This window comes from Haliotis rubra, unplaced genomic scaffold (genome assembly GCF_003918875.1).
Source record: "Haliotis rubra isolate DU_JTF1 unplaced genomic scaffold, ASM391887v1 Scf754, whole genome shotgun sequence".
Taxonomy (NCBI): Eukaryota; Metazoa; Mollusca; class Gastropoda; order Lepetellida; family Haliotidae; genus Haliotis; species Haliotis rubra.
Genome location: NW_025767473.1, coordinates 314445 through 340917, shown reverse-complemented (window position 1 = coordinate 340917; position 26473 = coordinate 314445). Strand labels below are relative to the sequence as shown.

Genomic DNA, 26473 nt, shown 5'->3' with positions numbered 1-26473 from the left:
AATGAAAATAATCAATCTATGCTGTTTAGAAAATGTTAAATAACACCCAATTTATTATTTGGCCATGTTGATCTGTCATGTCAGGTGTTCTGATATTCTTTAACATGTTTTGAGTATGATCATAGTATTTGTTTTGTGGTTTATTGTTTAATGCTGCTCTCAGCCACATTCCAGATAGATGCTCATGATGTTGATCACTGGATTGTGTGGTCCAGACTCAATTATTTACAGACCGCCTCCATATAGCTGAAATATTGCTGAGTGCGGTGTTAAACAACAATCAATCCAGATATATGGAGGCTGCGTTTAAATAATCGAGTCTGGACCAGACAATCCAGTGATCAACAGCATGAGCATCGATCTGCTCAACTGGGAACCGTTGACATGTGTCAACCATGTCAGCGAGCCTGACCACCCGATCCTGTTAGTCACCTCTTACGGCAAGCATGGGTTACTGAAGATCAGTTCCAACTCGGATCTTCACAGATCACAGTACAAATTGAGACAGCAATTTCTTAATATAGTTTATGCGAGAAAGTTGATATTGTATCAGAAGACTGTGATAGGGGAAGTGCTCGTTGGAAAGTATGTTTTCTTGAATATTAAGAAGTGGAATGTAGGTCTCTCATAGCAAGGTTTGCAGGTGTATTTAAGTTGGTACACAACGGTATAACTTGATTGATAGGTTTTTCAGTATTGTGTCAATGGAGTCAGAAAAACAAAAGCTGTAATGGCAAATTGTCCAGAATATTGATCATGACCGAGCGATCTATAATACCCAGGACAACTGAAGATGATGAGGTACATACAGTCACTCCCATACAATCTGAAAGTTTCTGAGAGTATTGCCACATTCAAGGCAGGACTCAAAACATACCTGTTTTCAATGTATTATTAGGAACTCTATTTGGACGTGTACATATTGCTGTATAAATGTCGGAGACTCTTTAATCTGTCTTTGTTGCGCCTTGAGCATATCTGCTGACGTGGAAAAGGCATATGAAGAAATCTGCATTATCAAAATACATAGTCTTTGTGAATGTCCGAGAATGGTGTGATACTAGATACTGTGTAGAATGTGCTGACTCAGCCAGATTAGAGATTGTCGGTGTGACAATGAGTATCCGATACACTGATTGATCGCATATCAATTGGCTAAGTATTGGTTCTGTTGTTTTGCCGCTAGGCAGGACAGATCAATGTAGCTTAAAAAATTGTGGTTTTGATAAATTAGCATGATATGATAATATACTGTCCCAAAATAAGCATCAGTTTATACACATATTGATAAAATAGTTTGTGCAACATTTGACATATTTATTTGTTCAACATGACACTCAGCAGTATTCTATTTCTACAACAATATCTGACATGTTTATTAACGTCAGATCAGCAATGCTTCAGCGCTATAATGCTATCTGACATTTTTTTGTTTAACATGACACTCTGCAAAATTCCAGCTGTATAATGCTATCGACATGTTTGTGGATTAACATCACACTCAGAAATGGTAATTCAGGCTCTTTACCGGTACCTGACATGTCTGATATCACAGCTGTACTGTATTACAGCCAATTACTTTTAATGATGTAGATTTATATTCTCTCTTAGGGGAATCTCTGAATCAATTTTCACAGATTTACATTTCAAAGTTTGGCATTATCTAATGTCTAATTACTATGACCCACAAATCAGAGCTGAGCGTTGGATTTTAACAACCCATGTGGATAAATTAAACATAAAAACACACTTTGGTGAGGTTCTCTACATTCCCAATTTTGCAGAGATTTTATTGAATACCATATTTCCTCTAATAGATACCAGGCCTCTAATAAGCACTGGGCCTCTAATAAGCACCGGGACTGGAACTCCATTGAAAAAATAAGTGCCTGGGCGCTTGTTAGAGGAAATATGGTATGTTCAGTTCAGAATCTCCACTGTTTTATGATCTGAACTGTTTTAGGATTCTCTCTACTGTATGTGGTAACATTCATGATATAAACACACAAGCTTCAATGGGAAAACAAAGAGTACAGAGTACCATCATTAGGTAAATTTTTCTTTTTCTTTTTTTTTTTCCATTTTTATGTTACAATTTCCATTACAGCAGCTTTGTGTTCTTCTATTAAAAGTATTTTAAGTGTACAGTGAATAGTGTTGATGTAAATACATAATGTGTACATTACCTCTTATATATATATAGTACACATATATACAAAATACATGTAGTTACAGTCAGTCAGTTATAGTATTTTGAAAAAGTAAATGGAAGCATGACCAGAAAGAATGAAAACTTGCATAGTTACAATTAGAAAAGGCAATAAATTTTGAGATTTCATAATATTTTAATACTTCTTTTGAAACCATATAAAATTAGGTTTCACTGCTTTCTTACTACATTTATACAACATATATTTGATTATTATTATCACCACATTAAGAGGATTATTATGTTTACCTGTAAATCCAAATAATATCTGTTCTTCACTTAAGTGAATTTTTCTTTCCATGTATCCTTCAATCCATTCAGTAAATTTTGTCCAAATATCTATGGCATATGACAATTACAAAATCATTAGGTAAATTGTCTCCCAGACAATAAAGATTATATTAAATATGATTCCTACTCAAGTGTGGAAAGATCTGGCAAGTCTAGATTGCCTCATTGGTTTGGGCTCCATTTGGGTTTGTTGTGGAGATAAATATTATTTTTTAGATTTTTAAATAAGATTATATTTTATTTCTGGGAATAAATGTCTGTTTACTTATTTACAGGTGGGACATGTACAAAAGACATATTAACACATGCAAGTAAAGTTAGCGAGTTGTCAAAGTCAGAAGTCGTGAGTCAACAGAACAGATAAACGCAGGCTTATGCACATGTCACTATAAGTGTCAATCTGGGAGGTGCGGTGGGGTAGCCTAGTAGTTAAAGCGTTTGCTCACCTGGCTGAAGAGCCAGGTTCAATTCCCCACATGGGTACAATGTGTGAAGCTCATTTCAGGTGTCCTCTGCCATGATATTGCTGGAATATTGCTAAAAGTGGCGTAAACTAAACTCACTCACTTATCAAAATCTGTTGACAACATATTGAGGTGAGCTACAGTGCCTAGTATATATCTGTAACCTGAAGATGGCACTCTGTTATCTGTGTGTACTCATGTACAAGCTTGTACTAAGACAGTTATCTGTAAGAATAAATACCTGCAGCGCTTACCAGGAACGTGACATGGGTGTAGCGGTGTAGCCTGGTCCTGTATGCTCCAGATATCCTGGCCAACTTATGCTAATCCCACATACTCAAGAGTCAGTTAGACACGGCTTCCCTGACTATTGGCAGGTGTGTTAGTGATAGGCCATGTGTTGTTATTTCATGATTCTAATTCAACTTAGTATGTATCACGAGTTCTGATTAGTCAATGCTATAAATTTCTGACCGTATAATCAGCATATACGGTAGCAATTTGAAAACCGATTCACCGAAACCTTTGAATGTATCCCTACACTATTGGGGTAACGCTGTTTCGCAGGACATTGTCATTTGCAGAAACCATTGGTCAATTAACTCCCCCTATCCAGCTAAAATGGGTGGAATTTGTGTTAAAAAAGACAAAACAGTATCATAAATTTAATTTTAAGTTCAAACAACTTACTCGCAACGGGCTGTTGACCCAACACTGTTAGATCATTAAACAAGGTTCATGACGTCATTATGGAGCGTGACGTCACCTGCTATGGGGTCATTTGACAACAGAACTGATAATGGCCTGTAGTTGAGGAATCAGTGGGCCACTCATTTCTGTAACTAGAGGGCGGTTTTATCATAAACCGTCCATTTTATCTATAATACTATGATCTATTCATCATTGTCAAATTTAGTCTGTGTGCACATAATAAACGTGTGTAGTTTGAAAAGGGAACTACTTTCTCTGGCGATGGTGTAAGTTGAAGGAGTGATATGATTAACCTTTGACCTAGAGGAACTTTGACCTGGATTAGAATGGGGGTAACTGTACTGTGTTTGACGAATTGGGGACTTATACCAGTGGTTATATAGCGGCAAATTTAACGTTATATCGGCTCCGCTTACACATTATACACACACATGAGGTGCTGAAGACCAAACAGAAACACATTATACACACACATGAGTTGCTGAAGACCAAACAGAAACACATTATACACACACATGAGTTGCTGAAGACCAAACAGAAACACATTGTACACACACATGAGTTGCTGAAGACCAAACAGAAACACATTATACACACACATGAGTTGCTGAAGACCAAACAGAAACACATTATACACACACATGAGTTGCTGAAGACCAAACAGAAACACATTATACACACACATGAGTTGCTGAAGACCAAACAGAAACACATTATACACACACATGAGTTGCTGAAGACCAAACAATTATACACACACATGAGTTGCTGAAGACCAAACAGAAACACATTTGCTACACACACATGAGTTGCTGAAGACCAAACAGAAACACATTATACACACACATGAGTTGCTGAAGACCAAACAGAAACACATTATACACACACATGACATACCAAACAGAAACACATTACACATAGTTGCTGACCAAACACATGATACACACACATGAGTTGCTGAAGACCAAACAGAAACACATTATACACACACATGAGTTGCTGAAGACCAATTACAACCCCGATGTTCACACGTTTCATTCAACATTTAGTGTTTCCAATACGCGTTATAAATAGGGAAAGAATACTCATACAAACAATATTTGGAAAATTAATATACTCTTCACAAAAAATTAAGCAACCAGTTTTTTCAGTGTAATATCTTTATCAATCTCGATAGCAATTTTTGGCGACATGTTACTGAAAGGTAAATATTCGAAGAATTCATAGCCTTTAGTGACTGTCAAATTGATTTTTCTGATAACATTGACATCACCCGAACACAACCACCCTCAGAAACAACATGCAAAATGTGTGACATGAATGTGCTCCACATTTCACTCATGCAGTCTGATTGGTTAAAACCTACCAGTAAACCTACCTGTCATCATTCCTCTGGTACAACAAGCGGGTCCTAACTTCATTTTTATGGATGGTAATGCCCATCCACATCGAGAAAGAGTTGTTAATGATGTTGTTTCAACAACATCACATATATATGGCCTGGCCTGCAAGGTCACCTAATCTTAATCCCATTGAACTTGCTTGGGACATTATTGGAAGTCGTGTTTACAGTCTCCATATTCTCCCCAGACTCTGGATGACCTTGAGCAGGCGTTACAGAGGGAATGGCTAAACATCCTACAACAGCAACTTGACTGGCTCATTTGTAGAAGCTTGCTTTCGTGACCACGGTGGCCATACGCGTTACTGAACTCGGCTTCACTATCCAAACTTGACTTGAACTTTAATTTTACATTTTGCTCAATCAGTGCAGCACATTTTGCTCGACTGTTTCACGGGTACATGCTTTTGATGATTTGTAAATGTAATGAGACAATGTAAAATGAAAATGTAATGAGACAAAAAAATGTGTTGCTTAACTTTTTGTGAGGAGTATATATGAACTGATAATACCCGTGAAGATTCGGGGTAGAATTGGTCTTCAGTAAACCATGCTTGTTGTAAGAGGCGACTAACGGGATGGGGTGGTCAGGCTCGCTGACTTAGTTGACCAATAGGGCAAATCGATGCTCATGCTGTTGATCACTAGATTGTGTGGTCAAGACTCGATTATTTACAGACTGTTGCCATATAGCTGGAATATTGCTGAGTGCGGCATAAAACTAAACTCACTCTCACACTCACTATGAACTGATAAAATCTAACTGAACGTTTCCGTGACTTTGGACCTAAATGGAATTTTCATGTCAAATTTTTATCCAAAGCTTAAATCCTATAGGAGTGACATGCATCATATTCAATGGAGCTACTAGCAATACATGAAACTACGTTCACTGGAAATCTATTTAACAATCAATCGGATATGCAGGGCATATCAGAGCTTCAATACTTCTGCGATAAACATGAGATATTCTAGGATTTAGGGAATCAACTCAATATGTAAACCATTAATGTTGTCCATGGGTATTGACTTCAGGATATATGGTACGGTGTTAAAGGTTAAATCAACAACACCAACAGAACCAGTGTTGACGTTTCCAGGGCTAAAACTACCGTAGTAGATGGTGCCTCTATACAGACTCATGCTCCAGGGAATGGCATCCAATGTGGTCACCTCTGTACTCACATTACTGGACACTGCCAACTTCATCAGTTTCTTCTCATTGTTATAATACAGCACCCCTGCCGTCTGATCCAAGATCACAGCATACATATGTGATCCTCTGGCTAATGTTGCAAGACCTTGACCATCATATGTCAGAATGAACATTTTCTTTCTATTACACGCATATATCTTCTTTCGTTTCTTGTCAAGTGTAATTCCGGCTGGCCAGCTCCCATACTTGGATAAGTCAGTGATGACAGTGAAGTCTTTCCCCTGTGTCGACATGCGGCTGATTGTATATCGTGGTCTGTGTGTTGTCATAAACACAATGTCTCGTTCCTCATCCACTGCCATGCCAAATGTCTCTACACCTTCTCTAACTACAGTCGTGTAGCTTGTGTCCAGAGTAGATGACAGTATCTTATCAGGTGAGTAAACTCCTATGAGGAGTTTCTGTGTCTTTGCTATGTAGGCTATAGATGCCACATACTTCATGGTGAGATGCTGATAGACACTGAGGGAGTTACTGTGGATGTTGAGTTGACGGAACTGATGGTTGGTGGATGACCAACGTGGAGCAATCAGGATCCTACGTTTCTCCTCCTCCGGCCTCACTGTCGTCACGGATGTTGATAACTGAGGTGGTGTGGGTGTCGTCACTGACGCTGACACAGGTGGTCTGGATGTAGTGTTAACATCCTGAACTGATCCGGGAGAAGCAGGAACACCAAGAGCTTGTTTCAGTTGGGATATTTCAGACTGACATGTCTCATTCACTGCCAGCAACCCAACGATGTCAGTCTTGAGATCGGTAATAGTAACATTCGCTTATATAGTTCTATTTCCAATCTATGTTTGTCTCTAACACAGACATCACATGAGTCCCTTCCATTCCAAACATTTGCCTTCTGGGGTCTAGATTGTTGAAATGCTTCCATCTTGTCCTGCAAGCCTTTAAGTGATTTTGAGAAATGATGCATTTGTGTCTTCATCTGATGGTAGCCCCTCTTCAAGTGCTTCAATTCAGAGACAACCTCACTTTTTACTATGTCTTGAAGAGAATCCCCATGTAGAATCTCCATCATGGCTTCTCTCACTTGCTCTCGTATGTTTTCCTTTAGTTCAGCTCTCAATTCTGTCTTTGAAACCTCAATTAAGTTCAGTACATGTTCTTCCATACCAAGGATCTCCTTCTTGTTATTAAGTAGTTTCCTATCGAACTGGCTCAGTCTCTGTATGACAGACGTTAGACTCTCCTCACAACCACAACAACAGATCAGTGAAGTTACAATCAGCAACAAAGAAATGCCTCTGAAGTCAGTCATCTTTGGAACTAAACAATGTCTGTGTGGTTACTACAGTGTGTTAGGACACTCTGTACACTGATGCTGATTGCTGACTGTTAAGTACAAGTATAAAAATGTGTTATCATTATCCAATCAGTGTTGTCTGTGTCCACGTGGTCGTTATATCAACTGGGTTAGATAACACTCAGGTGTTACTGTCTCTGTTGTTTACCGATATCAGGTCGGATTAAACTGGAACATGTGATCGTGAAATACACTTGGAAACGACCTTGGTGTAAGCTATTCCAATTTTAAGTGTTTCGCGTCTCCAACCTTGACCTGCAAGACAAGGTGGGCAAAAAAATAATATTACAAGGTTTGAACTAATTGTGTAACATATTCTATGAAATTGTAATTTGTAGGTCACTTCGTAAAAATGTCTAACATAATTTCTGTAAACAGAATCGCTTTGCTTTGGAAACATATTGAATGAAACCATAGATGAAGGATTACAGTGGACTCCCTCGAAACCGACATCCCTCTAATCTGACATTCCCTGTAAACCAACATATTTATTTGGTCTCGAGTTTGTCCCTATATAATATCATATAAGAAACTCCCTCTAATCTGACATCCCTCTATTCCGGATTCTGACACTCAGATCCGGCCCCCATGTTTTTAGTGCAAATTGACTCCCTCTAAACCGACATTGTAATTTCACAAGAGATTGCATCAGCCAAAACATGGTTTGTATGCATAATAGGATTAACTAATTAATAAGTTAATTTCTCACCAACTTCTAAAATGCCAATCAAACAGATAATTACTTGTTCAATGGATTCATAGATTGGTAAAATCACATGTTAAGTGCTTGTTATGAGTTTCTAATAACTCCCTCTAAACCGACAATTTTCATTGGTCCCGAGCGATGTCGTTTAGAGGGAGTCCACTGTAATTTCATTTCGTTTTTTTATGTGTGTGCAAGGGAAAACTTCTTCAGAGCATAAATTTATACAACATCGGGGATAATTGAGAAAAGAAACTATGAATTTTTTCACATAGGGATGGCGAGAAAAGGGTTACACAGAAAAATTACAGACAGCCTAAATGGAGTTGCCCGTTGTGGTTATATATGCTGGATTGCAGAGCACTGAGATATCAATGTCCCTCTGATGCTATCAGAAGTTCTTATAAGGGAACGATTACACAGAATATTTTATAACAAACAGTAGCTGATAGAAAGATACACTGTCCATAATTTCAATATAAAAGCGGTGGGATAACCTACTGGTTAAAGCGTCCACTTGTCATGCCTAAGATCCGAGATCGATTCTCCACATTGGTACTAATATGTTCAGAATAGCATTATTTTACCCAAAACTTTTGTCTAAATATAAACTTTTTGTTTACGAGGACGGTATCCATTGCCGTAATATGTTTGGCTGCCTTAGGTCACGTGTCTGATTTTGACCAATCACGACCCTTATAGCAGACTGTGGCGAAAAAGCGTCATTAGAAACCAATCTTTATCCAATAAAATCGCTTCTTTCATAGTGACATTGACACTGAGTTGACATGATCGGCTCAATATTATAGTTTACAATTGGTGTTAGACGCATCAAAGGTAAATAAGCGTTCACCGCTTGACCACGCGGTCTTGGCCAAGCGGACTTCCTGCTAAGTAAATAAGACAAAATACACAAACCAATCAACGGAATGTTTATTCAGGGTTTATTGGCCAAGCGGACTTCCTGCTCAATCCGAATTATATAGCAGTGTTTTTACATGTAACTACCTTATCGGGCCGACACTTTGGTCCGAAGTCCGAAATAATAAGAGTCCGAGATACAGAACTTTTTTATTATGACAACAAAGAAGGATTACGTCGGGACCGTGAGTTCAGTCCTGTTTATACAGCAATCCGAGAAAGACAGAGTCCGAGTTTGACAGAGTGCACTGTATGTGTGAAGTCTATTTCTAGTGTCCCTGCCGTGATATTGCTGGAATATTGCTAAAGGCGACATAAACCCATACTCACTCACTATTAAATAGGCAGGTATAAACAGCTATAAGTGCTAACATGTGAATAACATATTGTTATGGCTGATCTAGGTGTGGTTAGTTAAGGTGTTTCCGATTACCTCTAAAACTTAGTATTATTATTTCAGTCCATGTTACAAACACCCGGTGTCCATGTCGTGTACATGAAAGGAATTTCCTGACTCGTTAGCTTTCATAACATCATCGTTAAACAAATGCCATAAATGTATACAACCATCATGATACAGGCATCCCTAAGCCATAATGGGTCTTGGGGTCCATGGATGACCCCAGCGTTATTAGACACCAGCGTTATAAGTAACGATTACATAGTGGAACAAAAGGCCAAATAAAATCGTATTTTCCATGGACATAACAAAACTGCTATTTCGTGTATTGTGCCCAGTCAGAACTATATCGCATTGTTGTTGGAGGTGAAAAAAAACAAAACTTTGTAAATAAAAAAAGATGTATGTACATGAAACTTGCAATCAAACATCACAAGACATGATAATTCAATTGTTGTTCCTGTCAGCTACCTGTTATTCAACTAAGCCCGGAAATAAATCAGCTGGGCATACATCGATGTTTTGGTCCAATGTACCCGTGATTCATTTAAAACAATCTGAAAATATAACATCCAAGAATTTCTATTCCATTATCAGAATAATTGATATATCAAGCAGTTATTCTAACAGAGATCTTATATATTGCTATCGTGTATAATGCATGTTTTCTCTGAACATATTTAACATAATGATAAGCATTGCTAGGCACTTTGGGTTACCTGGCTGGCTACATTTTACGTAGGGAGACAGTTTGACAAGTCACCACTGACTTCCAGCGGTGCGTGCCACTTTGATTGTAAAACAAAATGTTGGCAATTAATTGTCAAATATGACTTCAACGAGTCAATAACGCAGAGTCTTAGGGTCAATGGATGACAAGGCTGTAATCTGTTAAGTGATTACTGAGAAAAATGTAAATTGGTGCTCTCGCGGTATCGTAGCGAAAAGCGGACCCTCACATGTGGTGGCGGGTGTTGTATGGAATGAGGTAATGCCATTATTCTCCGTTGTTATTGTAAACAATTTTAATGAATGAAAATGGGATTGAATTTAATCAAATAAAATGTGTTTTCTGACATCATACATTCTCGGATGGCGGTGTATACCCGCGCAATTACGCGGTGTGTTGCATCATAGCAAGCGTTGTAAGTACTTCGGCTGATAATCATGTCTTTATGATACAGTTATTATGATGTTTAAGCTGTTCATCAATTATTATTGAAAAAGGCGCGCTGCATGTTTTAAAGGTCACATGCAACCAAAAATCAAACATAATTAAAACACAATTATCACTTATTCATGACATATAATATACATTTGCTGGATTACGAAAAAATATATAAACAAAATTATAAGTACATGTCGCCAAATCGAAAAGGTGCAAAATTGTTGTACTTCAGTTTACTTCCCAAAGAAGCGAAGCAGCGGGATACCGAACCCAGTCAGAAGCGGGTGGGTGTGCACTCAAGTGTAACGGCTGCTTCATTTGCAGATGCCTTCACGGCTAATTGTGTGTATATAGAGAGAGAGCGTTGGGTTTTGTAAATACATGCTCATTTTTTGTGTATAACATTTTGCAATCAACAGACATCAACATGTCATGTGTTCAAGTATCACACCTGCCTGTCTGTGTAATTACATAATGTGACAGAGACGAACTTCGGGCCATAAATCAATGCATTTTGTTTATGGTGTATAGCCTGATTGGTGTTAAGTTCAAATTGCATGTGGTCAGTGATAGCAGCTGTGTATTGAATATTGTCATTAGCAGACAGGCAGGCAGACACACAGGTGTCAATAAAACAAGACATTGAGTTTTTGTCTGTGACAACGACATATCTATATCACAGTTAGAAATTCTGTCAACGCTAAATAATGACATTGCTTTTAAGTATCAAACTGAGAAAGTGTCATAAGAAGAACGTGGTGGTGAAATAGACAAATGAAATTATATAAACAGTTAATTTACTGTCATAACATATAAAAGCTCATGCCTGTGAGAGATCAACAAAACATTAGAAAAATAGCTCACACCAAAGACTTCACGGAAGTATTCACCCGACAACCCGGCTTCCAAGCTGCGCATGAACCTATTTACTTAGCACTTGCTATGAGCGCAGCCCAGCTGTTGAAACCCGTTTTCCCCAGAAATGTCTGGGGAAAATCAGTGAAACGTTTGAACTCGATTTCACAGCCTTTTTCATTGCGTTATTTTTCAACTTTATAAGTTGAATTTGCTTTTGATACATTTGTTTCATATGTCCAGACAAAGGTATCAGAATCTGCAAAGTTGTGTTTTACGCTAGTATTTATCTTCTGACTACATGTCATAACATCTATTTTCATATCTTTTCTTGTCATGATACTGTTTCATATATCTATGTATATTGGAACGGTCTTCATATAAGTTCTTTTGAGCTTGTTGACCAATCCAGTTCATGATTTTATATATTTTTTTCATGAAATAAATATGTTTAATCCACATCATCATTAGTTTCGAAAAGGTCATGGAAGTCATCGACAGAAATACTATGGCAGAGTTACCAGAGTATATGAATGTGTTTCTGTTGTACGTTATGCGGCAATACATGGAAAACATACATCACAGGTAGTTTATACATTTTATGTTTGCTGTAGGCAATGCATCAGTTCCCAATTGAGTAGATCGATGCTCATGATGTTGATCACTGGATTGTCTGGTCCGGACTTGATTATTTACAGACCCCACCATATAACTGGAATATTGCTGAATGCAGCGTTAAGCAACAAACCAACCAACCAACCATGTGAAGATTGACACTTATAGTGAAATGTGCGTTAGCCTGTGTTTATCTGTTCTGTTGACTCACGACTTATGACTTCGTCAGCTTGCTACTTCCAACAGTCCTGTCAAACACAAACCTGTAAGTAAGCCTGAGAGAGCCAGATATTGAGGTCTTATGTACTCTGTCAACATGCCACGGTTGTGAGGACAGATTAGGACAAGACCATTTGATCATCTTCTATTTATGAATTCTACCTACTGGTCCAACTATAGAAAATGACAGGGGCGGTGGGGTAGCCCAGAGGTTGAAGCGTTTGCTCATCACGTAGAAGACCAAGGTTTGATTCCCCACATGGGTACAATGTGTGAAGCTCATTTCTGGTGTCCCTCGCAGTCATATTGCTGCAAAAGCACTCACTCACGCACGCACGCACGCGCGCACGCACGCACGCGCGCACGCACGCGACGACGCACGCACGCGCGCACGCACGCACGCACGCACTCACTCACTGACAGTTCTAATTCATTTTTGTTGGCCTGATCACTCTGTGCTACTTAAAAGATCTACAATTTAGTGTGTACATCCAACACAATAGGTTGTAAATAGTAAACATTTTGAACAGAAATAATGCTAATTTGGTTTTGCTTATCTGAGAGACACAACTTCATGTCAATTAAGATATGAAAAATTAACCTTCAAAAATGAATGGTTATTTTAACCTATCAAAAATTATTTGAACCAGAATCTCCGTAAATATTGTGGCCTAAATATGATTGCCTGCCTCCTGCAGCTATTGGATGGGAATGTATTGACCTTGGAAGGGAACACAAACCCTGGCGATTATATTTAAGACTTATTTGTCTGTGTACATCCAGCAACAAAGTTATGTTTTGACACTACTGACACAGTCCTGTCACCAGGGCAGAAAAGGTATTCATTATTAGTGTAGACATTTACACAGACAACATATGCTAGACAATAAGCCCTTCATGGCATGTTTTACTTTATTACCCACGTGGTCAACGTATGGGTAGTTGCATACTAATCTCGTACGTTACACGAGTGTCGTATCGTGTTGACCTGTGTCGTAACGACTTGACCTGAGATTCTAATGATTTGATTGGATAACCGATGACCTCTCAATTAGGTCACATTCTGACGCAATGTTTCCACCAGTGATGTTAGCCGAATGAAGCAACTGCAAACCAAGAAACGGGGTGCTACGGAGTAGTTTACTGTAGGAGGCTGTACGAGGCGATGACAACTGACATGCATCGTGACGTTGGTTACTAAGGCAGTGACGTCATTACAGTGTGACGTCATGCAAATATTGTACTACAGTGCAAAACTCTTCCGCAACCTCTTTATGAAACCGGTTTCGGTTTGAAACCATAAAAATATCAAAAATACGCTATTTTGTCAATTTAATGCATGTAAGACGTGGGTAATAAATATAATACCACACTCGGTCTCATTACATACGAATTATACAAAACTCGTGACCTTCCTATGGCTTTCGCTCGGTCAGATACCATAGGAAGGACACTCGTTTCGTATAATTGTAATGAGACCTCGTGTAGTATTCTCTATGTGTCAGTCTCAAAGGGAGACTACTCCAAGATCTTGTGCCCTTGTCCTACGTTCCATAAATTGACATAAATGCTATCAGTAAACTTAGAAATTGTCTCTGTTTAATTACAGTTATATTTAAGTTAATTGATAATTTAACTTTGAATCAGCAGACAAACAAAGTCACGTAGTAAATTCAATCCAGTTAGCTGTAACTGCTGGTTAGCTGAGCCTCATCCCTGCATCAACTTTGAATGGGAGATCTCTTTAAATCAGTTTCATGTTGGGTGCCACGACATATATAAGTGCCTATGTCCCTTGATAGACTGTTTAGCCCTGATTTGACTAAATATTTTATTGAAATTGCAATATTTGTTGGCAGATAAAGATGCATGTTGTGTAAAAATCTGTAATGAAGTGCATTTAGCAGGGGGGGAATATTTCATCTGTTGTAGAAATTTCAGAAAAATTAATGCAATTCACCAATGATATTTTGCTGCATTCACATTTGTTTTATTTGTCATAATTGACATAAATCAATCTGTGCTCACTGCAGATATTATGCCTACAATAGTTAGAGAACATTAGTCAATAAATCAATCTGTGCTCACTGCAGATATTATGCCTACAATAGTTAGAGAACATTAGTCAATGAGTTAAACAAAACATAATTAAGCTCAATTAACAGTACACATACAGCACCATTTTCAGATAATAGGAGAGCATAAAATATTCTAAAAAAAGTTATTTTGTTTTGCAGCAGCCATACTTTTTCTCACAAAAATCTGTAGACAAAGTAATGAAAGTGATCTGCCCCAAGGCCATGAGAGCTTGTTACTATGCAATCATGTGCATTCAAAACTTTCATCCTCAAATAGAATGTGTACGTCATAGTGTCTCTTCTGAAAAGATGTTTTGTGTGCATGACTACTAATTATAATCAGTTGTGACATAAACATATCTACTAGGGCTGCAAGAATTCACCCAGACCTCGATTCATTTCGATTTTCGATATTGGACCTTCGTTTCTATCATGTTCAATTTGATTCTTCATACAAGTAAAACATCAGATTTTATTTAACTCTCAGAGTTGGCTTTTTTAGAGTGAAATTCATTGGAGTTGGAGTCAAAATTACATTCTGGCTATGCGGAAATAGTTTTAATAGGTATTCAAATATTGAATCGAAAATCGAAACTAAGGTGTCAGTTTTGATTTTTTGATGAATCAAACTGAATCATTGCAGCTGTAATATCTTCCTAATGCAATGAAAATATTTAGCAAAGAACCGTAGTTGAAATCTATTTTAGGATAAACATTAGTTGAAAACTATTGGAGGATGAACTTTTGTTGAAAACTGTAAGACTTCTGTTCAGAATTGAACGTGTGAGACTTCTGTTCAGAATTGACGTGTATGACCTAACTAACAATCATGTGACTTTGTTTACAGGCGTAGGAAGGCAGGATGGATGGCACCGACGCTGATGGGGAGTGGAGTGACGACGATGGAGTCAAGTCAGGATCTGTTACAGGTACAGCTTCACTTCCTAGCCTCTAACACTGTTCCTTGTACAGGTGATAATTAAATTGTCAGAGGGTGTCAGTGACATTAAGCTTTTGTATCAGAGACTGTTTGCTTTAGCCAGGGAGAATGTTTGTTATATTGTTATATTCTTTTGGAGTGGGGACCCTGGTACTTTTGATAGAGACAGGGCCTAGATTTTCGAAGCTCTCTTAGCGCTAAGATAGTTGTAAGTTAATGTTAATATATGGCACTTACTACTATCTTAGCGCTAAGAGAACTCCGACAATCAAGGCCCAGGATTCTATTTCAAAATGTGGTTTCAATAAGTGACAACTAAGACCTAACTAAGACCCTGAGCCAACCAATCCTTGATTTTTCCCCTAGTTCTCAGTGCCAGCAGGGTAATAATTGGCACTTCCTTTTGAAGTCTGTTGGTATGATCTCGGGGCAACTGCTATATCTATCAACTTTACACAGTCTGAATTTCCCAGAGGAATATTGTTGAGCATAGGTCATCTATATCTTGTGTGTGTTTGGGTGAATATGTTGATTGGCTAGCTGCAATGATTATGGACAAAAATGATCATCTGGGAAGAGCATCTGTCAATGTTGTGACCTTGCTCAGTTGGTATGTCATGAAGATTTGGGCTAGAGTTGACCTTCACCAACCCATGCTTGTTGTTGGAGGCGACTAACAGGATCGGGTGGTCAGGCTCGCTGACTTGGTTGACACGTCATCGTATCCTGATTGCATAGATTTATTCTCATGGTGTCAGTCATTGGATTGTCAGGACCAGAGTTTTTACAGACCACCTTCGTGTAGCTAGAATATTGCTGAGTGGGTTGTTAAACAACAAACAAACAAACTGGTATGTCGTGCATCATGTTGATCAATGCTGCTCACACTCTTAACCATTGGTTTCTTCAGATGCAGTCACTGTTGAAATGAATTGATCTTTCAGTGGTTGAGATGGGAGTGACACATGAAAAAATAATTCCAGGAATGTTCATCATCAAGTTTCTCATATCTGAACATGTCTCCCGAAATCTAGGAATCTGTTTCAGCTCTATCGGATAATGAACCAGATGATATACCTACATCACTGAAGATCACCACGATGATCACAGCCTCACCAGGCAACCACAAGATAGACCCTGTACATGCGATCCTGGACAAGATAGATGCTGAGCTGGGAGCTATCGCTACTGCCAATAACATCACTGTAAGTCACTGTAGACACCTATGTATTCGACCCATGAAGGTCACGGTTAGAATTGGTCTTCAGTAACCCATGCTTGTCGTAAGAGACAACTAATGGGATCGAGTGGTCAGGCTCGCTCACTTGGTTCACGCATGTCATCATATCTCATTTGCATGGAATGATGCTCATGCTGTTGATCACTTGATTATTTACAGACCACCATCTTATAGCTGGAATATTGCTGTGTGCGACTTTAAACCAGAAACAAACACTTATGTAGTCAACAATTTCAATACTCTGAGTCCAGTCACAGGCTAATATTGGGCTCCAATGTGCATCAAATTTCAGAAAAATAATCTCCAAATTGGAATCAGGCTTTCTTGATTGTGTATTTGATTGGACATTATAGGAACATATTACTACATATTACACCTTAAATTAACATCCAGGAAGACTATACAGTCGAACACCGTTGTGTCGAACTCTGATAACTCGATATCTCGGTTTTCTCGATATAATTTCTCGTTCACGGCAAAACCTTCATTATTTATCATTATTTGAACCCTTTTAACTCGATACGAATGTCTCGATATTTCTGATATCTCGATATGATTTCATGGTCCCGATAAGTAAAATTACCCTTTAACTTGATATTTGCACGTAAAGTTGATATATACCTACCTTTCTCGGACAAGTATCCATCTGAACTGTGACTGTCTCCACGTGTTTACACACACGCTGCGGCATGAATCAAAGGTAGCGGTAGTGTAAGCTAATTAAGGCTAATTGAGTTGTAGGTGTCACTTGTTTGTTTATCTAACTAGGATGTATTCCCAATTTCAGCTTAACACTCCTGATAACGGATTATAGTATCGAATCAAAGCATAGTGAGAATCTAATATGGGACTTGTGTCATCACGTGACAAGCAATTCATGGTTGAGTTGTTACTAAATTGCCGAATGAGAAATGTGGATTAGGAGTCAATTGAACGCTATTGTGTTGTGGGGCTATAAAATGTTACCAAATGGTAGGTTTGTCTTGTTATGTATCAAGAGTGGTTGACCAGTATTGCGTTCATGCCAGCACCAAATGCCCGTCAGTTAAAACTTTCTGATTTTTTCACTTCGTTTGTGGAGTAAATCCAACTTTTGTATATTTCAAAATGGACACTATGACGAGATTACCATGTGTATTTGCGATCTCTGTAAGGACAAATAAATAATAGACATGCAATCTACTTTTTTCTTTTGTTTTCTTTCATTTCGTTCAAGTTTGTATGTGATGATATGCCGATATGTCGATATTCGGATAAGTCAATATTTTTTCCTGGTCCCGTAAATATCGAGACAACAGTGTTCGACTGTACTTACATTAATGTATATGATACCTCCACCTACATGGATGCAGTGTGTGAAATAGCTTCCAAATTTTGCTAGCTAGTTTGGCTGACTATGCCTGAAAGTTAATAGCCCACAAAATAATTCACTAGCCCTAACTTTGAATGTAGACATGGGTTTCATTATTAAGCTGCTAATATGATGAACATTTTATCATAGTTTTGCACGATTTAAAACTGTATTATAAATTGATAAGATGGAGAGAGATATATTTACAAAATGGCCCCTTGAAAATTCACCAGCCAGTCGGGCCAGTGACTTTGAAGATTTACTGGCCTGACTGGATTTTTACTAGGCAAAGGCTAGCAGGCCAGTGGCTATTTCGCACACTTCATGGATGATACTTGCATCTACACAGGTAATACTACATGAAATTATATTAATTCTACATATGTCCTTACATGATAATAAACCTTGATCGCACAAAGATATCTTGAGAGAATATGAAGCTGAAATATATTTCCTTTAATGATTATATCTGTTTCATCACAATATTTTATCGCAAAGCATCAAGTTCACGCTATCAGTTGTTAAACAAACTTTTTTGTGATGCATTCTTGATAAATCAAGATTACTTTATGGATTAAAGATTTGTTACAAGGACCAGTATATGACCTGATTGCCAGTAACAGCCAATAATTGATATGAGTATTGATAAAGCAATTTATCTTAATTATCAGCTGACACGTCAACCATGATCAGAACCAAACATTGTGCACAGCAGGGTCAAGACTCTTATATCCCGTATCTCATCAGCTGCAATGAAATCTCACTGATTGATAATCAATATCTTCCGATAACAGATTGTATCCATATTTTAATCAGTGTATGTTACCTTCACAGACCTTCAGTCAACCACAAAGTGTAAAAAATCAACGTTTCCTATTTTTGACCGAAACCGGCTTGAGGCTCAGGGCGTGGTGTTTGACACCGCTGATGATCGCCGCGACAAGCAGGGTGAGTCGGGTGTCTAGACTGCATCAACCTTCCATACCATTCCTCCTGTAGGGATTCCATGTTAGAATATGTCCCCATCAACCTTCCATACCATCCTTCCTGTAGGGATTCCTTGGTCAGAATATGTCCCCATCAACCTTCCATACCATCCTTCCTGTAGGGATTCCTTGGTCAGAATATGTCCCCATCAACCTTCCATACCATTCCTCCTGTAGGGATTCCTTGGTTAGAATATGTCCCCATCAACCTTCCATACCATTCCTCCTGTAGGGATTCCTTGGTCAGAATATGTCCCCATCAACCTTCCATACCACCCTTCCTGTAGAGATTCCAGGTTAGAATATGTCCCCACCAACCTTCCATACCATCCTTAGTGTAGAGATTCCAGGTTAGAATATGTCCCCACCAACCTTCCATACCATCCTTCCTGGAGAGATTCCAGGTTAGAATATGTCCCCATCAACCTTCCATACTCCTGTAGAGATTCCAGGTTAGAATATGTCCCCACCAACTTTCAATACCACCTTTCCTGTAGAGATTCCAGGTTAGAATATGTCCCCATCAACCTTCCATACCATCCTTCCTGTAGAGATTCCAGGTTAGAATATGTCCCCACCAACTTTTCTTACCATCCTTCCTGTAGAGATTCCAGGTTAGAATATGTCCTCACCAACCTTCCATACCATCCTTCCTGTAGAGATTCCAGGTTAGAATATGTCCCCACCAACTTTCCATAGCATCCTGTATGGATTCTGAGCTAGAACTTGTCCCCACCAACCTTCCATAGCATCTTCTATGGATTCCAGGGTAGAATATGTCCCCACCAACCTTCCATAGCATCCTCTATGGATTCTGAGCTAGAATATGTCCCCAGCAATCTTCAATAGCATCCTCTATGGATTCTGAGCTAGAATATGTCCCCACCAACCTTCCATAGCATCCTCTATGGATTCCAGGCTAGAATATGTCCCCACCAACCTTCCATAGTATCCTCTATGGATTCTGAGCTAGAATATGTCCCCACCAACCTTCCATAGTATCCTCTATGGATTCTGAGCTAGAATATGTCCCCAGCAATCTTCAATAGCATCCTCTATGGATTCTGAGATAGAATATGTCCCCACCAACCTTCCATAGCATCCTCTATGGATTCTGAGATAGAATATGTCCCCACCAACCTTCCATAGCATCCTCTATGGATTCTGAGATAGAATATGTCCCCACCAATCTTCCATAGCATCCTCTATGAATTCTGAGCTAGAACATGTCCCCTTTTGGCTTGCTGTAAGAGGTGGCTGAATGGATAAGGTGTTCCTGTTATTACAATGCATAAGGGCCCAGCCTCAAGAAAATCAGATCTTAGTTGTGACTACTGCTGAACAAAGATATTATTTTGATGAGCTTGAAGTAGAATGTGAATATAGTTCACCTTTTTTTTCTCATCCCAGTTTTAGGTCACACCCACGGAGGTAGTTCCGACCGGGATACTGGTGTCGGAACAGGAAGTGTACAAGACGATGCTGGCTCGGAACACAAGAGGATTATGGGTAGTGCTCAGATATACAGCGATGTGGGGAACCTGACTGATGTCCATACAGATGGTAGGAGAGGAACTCAGCCCACAGCGCCACTTGAAGGTGCATGGCCAGCATATCGCTCAGCTTCCAGTCTTAGTGTAGAGCTCTAGCATACTAGTAGTTCACACTTGTAGATTAGTTCAAGGATTCATGTAGATCTGATCAGGGGTTGATAGTCAACCCCAACTCAACCCCCAGGTCAACCTCAAGTCAAACCTAGGTCAAATTTGCATAGTTCAAACTTGTAGATTAGTTAAAGATTCATGTAGATCTGCTCAGGGGTTAACTTGTTTGAGTGGCATTTAGAAGTTGGTGTGATGAACAACGAGGAGAGTTCTATGGATATACAACTTCTTTAAATTTATATAATGTGATATGACAGACAGGAGAATAATGGGATTAAGATTGCTTGGTGATGAGTTGGTTGTAGGCAGTGGGGATGTAATATCCTGTCTGTCATATCACTGGCTTCCTCCCAATAATCCCCCATAGATTACTCTGTTTGTGTAAGAATTGCCTTCTTGTGTTAACTCCTCCAACCTTGTACATCAAGCTCATTAATTGTGCAAACATCACCCACTTACTCAGGGTTTTACGGGATGCATGATTCCTGCGTATCGGACGCAGAAATTTGATGATGTACCCCCAAACGTAAATCATGTGCGTCCATATGAACGCAACATTATTTTCTTCTGGGAAAGAATTTCACCTGATGAAGGTACCTGGAATGGTCTCGAAACGTCGTGAGAGAAATTAAAAAAGAAGTTTAATCCATAAAAAAATATCTTGGACATCAATGTACAACTTCTAAATGCCACTGAAAGACAAGAACTTTATGAATCTGAAATGATATCCCATATTAAAATATAAACATTCTGTTTACAATCATTATTCTAATGACATTGAAACTAACACATATTTTAGCATAATCATTATCAAATGGGAAGCATCCATGCATCCATGCAAATCCATGCAAATTGATGGACTCCCAATTTTTTAAATTGACTCTCAAAAAAAATATGTCCTGAGTCCCCAGGACTCCCAGTTTCGAAGAACTATGTAAAACCCTGTTACTGTTCAACTTTACTATATATATATATATATATATATATACCTTGCCCCTAGTATTGTACATCATTTGCTTGATAACGGTGCTAGTAGCTACATCGCTCATATTATATTAAAGAAGTTGTATATCCATATAACTCTCCTCGTTGTTGATCAGGGGTTGATAGTCAACCCAAACTCAGCCCCCAGATCAACCCCAAGTCAAACCCAGGTCAGATCTGCATAGTTCAAACTCATAGATTAGTTCAGCGATTTAGGTAGATCTGATCAACTCAACCCCCAGGTCAACCCCAAGTCAAAGCCAGGTCAAATTTGCATAGTTCAAACTTGTAGATTAGTTCAGCCATTTAGGTAGATCTGCTCAAAGACTGATAGTCAACCCCAAGTCAACCTCAACTCAACCCTGTCAACCCCAGCTGAACCTCAAATCAACCCCCAGTCAACATCAAAGGCAATGTAAATTTCCAAACATGAATTACAAATTTTCAAATTAATGTTGTCATAATGCCCATCAAGCATCTAATGTCGTCATATTCATAACTAATATTGCTTAACAATGGTGTCTTTCCATCGCTGACAACAGGGCCAATGAGGTACACAAATCCGTCTTAGCACAATGAGTCCTAAGCCTTGGTTTAGGTTCGCCTAATGGTAACAATGCTTTGTGAAACAGGGTCCTGGACCAACTCTGCTAAGTTACCGGTATACATTACTGCATGAAAGGCAATGTTAATATATGTCTAAATAAACATAAATATAGAAATATTTTTAAAAATTATATCTTTAATTTTTGCCATTTTTTAAATCTATTTTGAATTAATTGGAATGCTAGAGGAATCCCTGTGCTTATATTTAGAGATTGATAATCTTTGTCTTTTTCGTCATGACAATCCACTGTCTGTGGTGCTTGTTAAGAAATGTCCTTTGATGAATTCCATGGTGGGTGTGTTACATTTGATCAAGGTCATGGCCATGGACCTTTGAGAGGTGGGAGCGTGTTGCATTGTGATTAATGGAGCTCTAATATTGCTGTTCAAATTTACTAATGAACTGGTTTGTAAAATTATACTAATGTCATCGATTTGTGTCGTCTAATCTCTTGCTATTGTTACCCCAATGACTTAATGGCCCAGTGGTTCAAGTGCTGGTTTGTCATGGACAAGGCTTTGGTTTGATTCCTCATAAGAACACAAAGTCTGTTGCCTTGTCTTGGTGTCACGTGCTGTGGCGTCAGCTAGAACCATATTTAGTTCCACGGAGGTGCAGGGTCATCCTCGATAATCTCCAGGGTATCGTTTGATAAATCTCCACTAGTACCCTGGATGCATCTATGGCCTGATAATTTTATTACCTCCCTTTGCTGGGTCTGCCTTCTCACAGTAGCCAATCAGATAAGCTATTACAACCAAGCTTGCCAGTGTCAACAATGATAGCGGCCGCAACCATGAAGGTTTGCTCGCTGTGGGAGTCCGATTTAGGGGAAATTTCATACAGACAAATTGACAGGTCTGAAACTTTCAAAACATATATGCAAGAACTCCGTCTACCTCTTTCAGAGTACCTCTGCAACAATCGTGTTGCCAAGTTTAAGTGGTTAGAAAGTGAGTTTTGATGAAGCCTTGTGATTGGTATGCTCAGCTTTCCAGCGTAGATGCCTGGTTCGATAAATAGACAGCAAAGGGAGGTAATAAAATGATTAGTGAGTGAGTGAGTGAGTTCAGTTTTACGCCGCACTCAGCAATATTCCAGCTATATGGCGGCGGTCTGTAAATAATCGAGTCTGGACCAGACAATCCAGTGATGAACAGCATGAGCATCAATCTGCGCAATTGGGAACTGATGACATGTGTCAACCAAGCCAGCGAGCCTGACCACCCGATCCCGTTAGTTAAGCCTCTTCGACGACAAGCATGGCTTTCTACTGAAGGCTCATTCTACTGAACTCATTCTAACGGACCTTCACGGGTAGACAAGCATGAGTTACTGAAGGCTCATTCTATTCCTAACGGGTAGGACAAGCATGGGTTACGGGTTTAATTCTAACTCGGAAGAAGAAACGTCAGAAACCAAAATGAAAAAAGGTGAAGCAGATGATAAATGAGTGTAGATAATTGTAGGTATGACTAAGCTGATAGCAAGGAGTATAAATTGATAATGGTTTGGAATTAAGAAGATGGGGTCGGGGTATGGGGAAGGAAGGACTTGGGGGCAAAAAAGAAGTGAGATGGTTATCTTAGCCATTATGTGTGTAGAAGGAGTAGGGTATAGCTTATGAATTTGGTAGTACAGTTAAGTTGCAGCTGATAAAAATACAGGGTCCTAATAACCAAATTAAATTGGGTTACACTTTAACTGTAAGCATAAACGTTGACCTATGGGGCTTAAAGAGTCGAGGTAGGACAGCTGGCGAGTTTGAGCACAGACAATCACTTTGGACTTATGGGTGGTCTCTGTTTTGTCATCATGTGGACTACTTTATATGCTGATAACGTACGCTGAAGTATACAGGCATGACACTCTCAAACGTCATGATACTTGACAGCCCTGGCAATCACACGACACAAACCAGCAGTGCATGATACAGATTGATACGGGCATGTTGGAGTAGTTACAGATATAATATACAGTTAGAGATAAAATTATGTAATCTGCTTTGAATGTATCTGGACGTCTGTGGTGAGTCTATCAGCAGTGTCTGGTTCGTGCAACTTGATTACTTGCCTGTAAGATAGATAAAAGTACTCGTGAGAGACCTTTATCATCTTTGTTCGCACTTTGTTCCTGTAACAATCGTTAAAATCTTGATAGTGTTCTGACACTCGTCCTCTATCTATTTTTAATATCGCCCCTAAGTTAGTCGAATTAAGTCAAAATGAGTTGAAATTTGTGTCATGATGCTTATAAACATACACTCATTCATTTTACAACCTCCAAAACATACATAAATATTGAGTAAAAGTAAATAATATTCTAGCCAATGGGCCAAAATGTTTTCTCCCATGGGCTTAGATTTTTAAATATCGCTCTAAGTTAGTCAAATTAAGTCAAAATGAGTTGAAATTTGTGTCATGATGCTTATAAACATACACTCATTCATTTACAACCTCAAAACATACATAAATATTGAGTAAAAGTAAATATTCTCGCCAATGGGCCAAAATGTTTTCTCCCATGGGCTTAGATTTTTAAATATCGCTCTAAGTTAGTCAAATTAAGTCAAAATGAGTTGAAATTTGTGTCATGATGCTTATAAACATACACTTATTCATTTACAACCTCCAAACATGAATTCTGATCAAAATTAAACATTCTCACCCATGGGCCACTGTTCGCCCATGGGCCTGCCCATGGGCGAGCTAGTTTAAATTTCCAGTTTTCGAAAAAAAAAATTTTCATGTTTTCATCCTTGGCATATATTCATAACAACTGCATGTTTCATTTGGTCAAATCTCTTGTCAGGAAGTGCCCACAGTGCGGAGAGTTTCTGGACTTTTGTGAGTCCAGAATTAAATTGTGACGTGTTAATTAATGTTGTCATAATGCCCATCAAGCATCTAATGTCGTCATAGTCATAACTAATATTGCTGACAACAGGGCCAATGAGGTACACAAATCCGTCTTAGCACAATGAGTCCTAAGCCTTGGTTTAGGTTCGCCTAATGGTAACAATGCTTTGTGAAACAGGGTCCTGGACCAACTCTGCTAAGTTACCGGTATACATTACTGCATGAAAGGCAATGTTAAAATATGTCTAAATAAACATAAATATAGAAATATTTTTAAAAATTATATCTTTAATTTTTGCCATTTTTTAAATCTATTTTGAATTTTTTGGGGGGAATGCTAGATGAATCCCTGTGCTTATATTTAGAGATTGATAATCTTTGTCTTTTTCGTCATGACAATCCCCTGTCTGTGGTGCTTGTTAAGAAATGTCCTTTGATGAATTCCATGGTGGGTGTTTTACATTTGATCAAGGTCATGGCCATGGACCTTTGAGAGGTGGGAGCGTGTTGCATTGTGATTAATGGAGCTCTTATATTGCTGTTCAAATTTACTAATGAACTGGTTTGTAAAATTATACTAATGTCATCGATTTGTGTCGTCTAATCTCTTGCTATTGTTACCCCAATGACTTAATGGCCCAGTGGTTCAAGTGCTGGTTTGTCATGGACAAGGCTTTGGTTTGATTCCTCATAAGAACACAAAGTCTGTTGCCTTGTCTTGGTGTCACGTGCTGTGGCGTCAGCTAGAACCATATTTAGTTCCACCGGAGAGGGTGCAGGGTCATCCTCGATAATCTCCAGGGTATACGTTTCGATAAATCTCCACTAGTACCCTGGATGCATCTATGGCCTGATAATTTTATTACCTCCCTTTGCTGGGTCTGCCTTCTCACAGTAGCCAATCAGATAAGCTATTACAACCAAGCTTGCCAGTGTCAACAATGATTGCGGCTGCAACCATGAAGGTTTGCTCGCTGTGGGAGTCGATTTAGGGGAAATTTCATACAGACAAATTGACAGGTCTGAAACTTTCAAAACATATATGCAAGAACTCCGTCTACCTCTTTCAGAGTACCTCTGCAACAATCGTGTTGCCAAGTTTAAGTGGTTAGAAAGTGAGTTTTGATGAAGCCTTGTGATTGGTATGCTCAGCTTTCCAGCGTAGATGCCTGGTTCGATAAATAGACAGCAAAGGGAGGTAATAAAATGATTAGTGAGTGAGTGAGTGAGTTCAGTTTTACGCCGCACTCAGCAATATTCCAGCTATATGGCG

General features: G+C 38.8%; 1 protein-coding gene across 3 annotated transcripts in view; it reads left to right on the top strand.

The window, feature by feature from the left end:
* The window catches only part of LOC124260204 (trichohyalin-like), a 151926-nt gene that overhangs the window by 26520 nt on the left and 98933 nt on the right, over positions 1 to 26473 (top strand). For all 3 annotated transcript variants that reach the window (XM_046694467.1, XM_046694466.1, XM_046694465.1), the window contains exons 2-5: positions 15418 to 15499; positions 16558 to 16715; positions 18936 to 19049; positions 20498 to 20686. In XM_046694467.1, coding sequence (XP_046550423.1) covers positions 20593 to 20686 — 94 coding nt within the window. In that variant the 5' untranslated portion in view covers positions 15418 to 15499; positions 16558 to 16715; positions 18936 to 19049; positions 20498 to 20592. The remainder of the gene's footprint in view (positions 1 to 15417; positions 15500 to 16557; positions 16716 to 18935; positions 19050 to 20497; positions 20687 to 26473) is intronic.